At 39.9% G+C, this 3052-nt stretch overlaps 1 protein-coding gene across 1 annotated transcript in view; it reads left to right on the top strand.

Annotated features, from left to right (window-relative positions):
- Positions 1-198: 198 nt before the first annotated feature.
- LOC106012122 overlaps positions 199-3052 on the top strand; it is a gene marked incomplete in the record, with an annotated part of 8903 nt that continues 6049 nt past the window's right edge. The window contains 2 exon segments of the mRNA XM_013083992.1: positions 199-226; positions 2571-2677. Of these exon segments, the coding sequence (XP_012939446.1) occupies positions 2602-2677 (76 nt within the window).

Below are 3052 nucleotides of genomic sequence, written 5' to 3'. Positions count from 1 at the left end.
CCTCAAATCTATCAACTTCAAATATCAATAATATTATTATATATTAATTATACTGTTTCGCTGGTTGGATTTCCTAGCTTGGGCTATCATGTGTCTCAAATTAAAATTCACAAAATGTATTAATATACTGGAAGATACATTTCGGGCAAAACGGAGAGGAGTCAAAAACCAGGGCGTCTGTTCACGTTCATCAGTCACACGCACACGCACGTCGAGTTACCTGTTGGTGAGTACATGTTGTCGCACTCATGCTCTTTATTTTGTTTAATCATTAATTTTTGTTTGTTTGTTCGTTTGTTTGTTTTTGTTTAGTTTTTGGTGGGTTTTTTTGGGGTGGGGGTAGAAGGGGGAAAAAACTCTTAAGAACCAAATGTACCTGACCTCATTATGTGGGAGGTTAGCGGGTGCTCTGGTGGTGTGGTTTGATCCTTCCTTCTGTCCTATCAAACATCTATGGTCCTGGTCTCTCCCTTTCTTTCTTTGTTACTGTATGTTACTCTCTTGTATCACTTTTAATCTTGGGCACTTACATAACCTATTGGTGTTGCAAGTGCCTTAAAACTCTTGCTTTCAAACTCAAACTAAACTACCCCCCCAATGCCCCCAATTAACGTAGTAGAAATATTGAATATGTTTTATGCCTCATCAGCACAATTTGCATTATTTATGTGGCCAGTTGCTCTGACCCTGCCTGTCATGACCGATCCAGACTTTCGACTTTCTCAAATCATCACTGCTTTCAGATCCTTCATAAACATCTATAATTACCTTGAACAGCTGTATCTAACAGTTATATGTTATGTACGTAATACATTATTGGGCACTATCATACGCTCTTTTGCGGGTTCGGGGGTTCGAGCCTCTGCTCGGTCCGACGTTGTGTCCTTGGGAAAGGCACTTTACACGAACTTCCCACTTGGTTCGGTCCTATCGGAGACGGACGTTGAATTAGGAGGTCCTGCCTCTTAAATAACCTAATAGTGTTGATAGGGGCGTTAAACTCATACCATTTCACAATTTTCACCATACACTCTTTTTTTCTACTAATCAGATGGCGTCAATATACATAGAAATGGGCAAGGGACCAAAAAACAAACAAACACCCCCCCCCCAACCCCCCCCCCCCCCAACGAATTATTGAATATGTTTTATGCCTCATCAACACAATTTGCATAATTAATTTACGTGGCCGGTTGCTCTGACCCTGCCTGTCACGGCCCATCCAGACTTTTAGACTTCGAAGGATACAACGTCCCGAAGACAGGTGGAGATAGTCGGTGGGTGGTTGGCGGGTGCTCTGGTGTGGTTTGCTTCTTCTTTCCTATGAAACATCTATCGTCCTTATCCCCCCTTCTTCTTTTTTAAAGTATATTACTCTCTTGTAACACGTCTAATCTTCTGGCGCTCATATGACCTTATGCAGTTACGAGCGTGTAAAACCTCTACTAAAACTAAAACTAAAGAGATAGTCGATAAATAAATAAATAAATAAATAAATAAATAAAAGCAACAAAAACAATTTGGGGGTCGAAACGATATAGGAACAACAACGATACCCTTCAACAACCCATGTAATGTGAGTTTCATCAAGCTAACATCGTGTTTGTGGATTGTAATACGGGGTACCCACTACAATAATAATAATGTTTTTGAGGCGACCGAGTCGGGCAATCCTTAGTGGGCACCCCGTATAAGTTTGCAAGAAATCCAAAATTGGGAAAATGTTTGCTTCCATTCATTCAGAATCCCTGTTCAGTTATGGGACCTGGGCGAGTTTGAGGCCAAAAAGAAATGTTCATATTGTCGTAATGTAGCCTTATGAATTTCTGTTTGACGAAAATAACTGCACATTACTGGCGTGTGAAGCATAGAGGTTAGTTAGCCGCTCCACCGTTCCGAGCATGAGACTTGGGTTCATTTCCTATGTTGGGATTTATTTTGTTTAGCCCTATCCGTACGCCCAGGGGTCATTTTGTACCCCCGGGTTGTATTCACCACATTTTAGAATACTTCAAGTGCGAAGATCTCTTTGAAAATTTCAGTATTTTAAAAAAAAAAATCATTTTGACAGACCGCTATGCAACGTGTACGGATCGGATTAACGAGTAAATTTCCTCTTTGGAAAGTGATGGCACAGAGTTCCCCACGTCGTATGGATACAATAGTAAAACACGACGTACGGATAGGGGTTAATAATCAAGCATCTCCTTTTTTTGGATGGGATATTGTATCCCTGTCCAGCCGTGTCTGTTCCTGATAGGCAGGGTCGAATCCTATTGGAGTCTTCTAAATGAAGTGGTCTAAATTGCGTCAATGCTAGTGTAAAACGTTTTTTAAAGTTTTAGTAAGTGTTTTACTTTACTTGCAACACAATAAGGTCATATAAGTGCAGAAGATTAGAGGTGTTAAAAGAAAGTAACAAACACAGAAAAGAAGGAGGAGAGATAATGAAGATGGATGTTTGATTGGAAAGAAGAAGCAAATCACACTAAAACACCCGCCAACCACCCACTGTAAAATGTTTACGACTATAAAAACACTGAAAAACATTACATTGTTTTGTTTTACAGTTTTTGTGTACATCTCTACAATCTCTACAAAATGGAGCAATATTTTGGAACGTGGAAAATCAACGCTGCAGAGAATAAAGGCTTTGAAGAATTTGGGAGATGCGCTGGTAAGTTTACTATTTTTTAAAATGCGGATCATCTATTACAACAGATTTACTTTTAAATATCTGTTTAGTCATCCACTTATCCACTAGTCTTTTTTTAAACTAATGAATAAACGTATTTTCTGATTAGTTTTCATATACACGTACGCGCAGGCACACCTAAACACACACACACACACACACACACACACACACACACACACACACACACACACACACACACACACACACACACACACAAGGTCCCTCTCTTTCTTTTTCGAAGAGAAGATTTCTGCCCCATAAATGGAAAGCTGTAAACAAAAATTCACTTGCCTCTTTCTGTCAACTGTCAGTCAGACCCCACACCGCTTCTCTCTCTCTCTCTCTCTCTCTCTC

This window comes from Aplysia californica, unplaced genomic scaffold, assembly GCF_000002075.1.
Source record: "Aplysia californica isolate F4 #8 unplaced genomic scaffold, AplCal3.0 scaffold00267, whole genome shotgun sequence".
Lineage (NCBI taxonomy): Eukaryota > Metazoa > Mollusca > Gastropoda > Aplysiida > Aplysiidae > Aplysia > Aplysia californica.
Note: the sequence above shows the minus strand (reverse complement) of the source record. Positions and strands in the feature narration are given on the sequence as shown.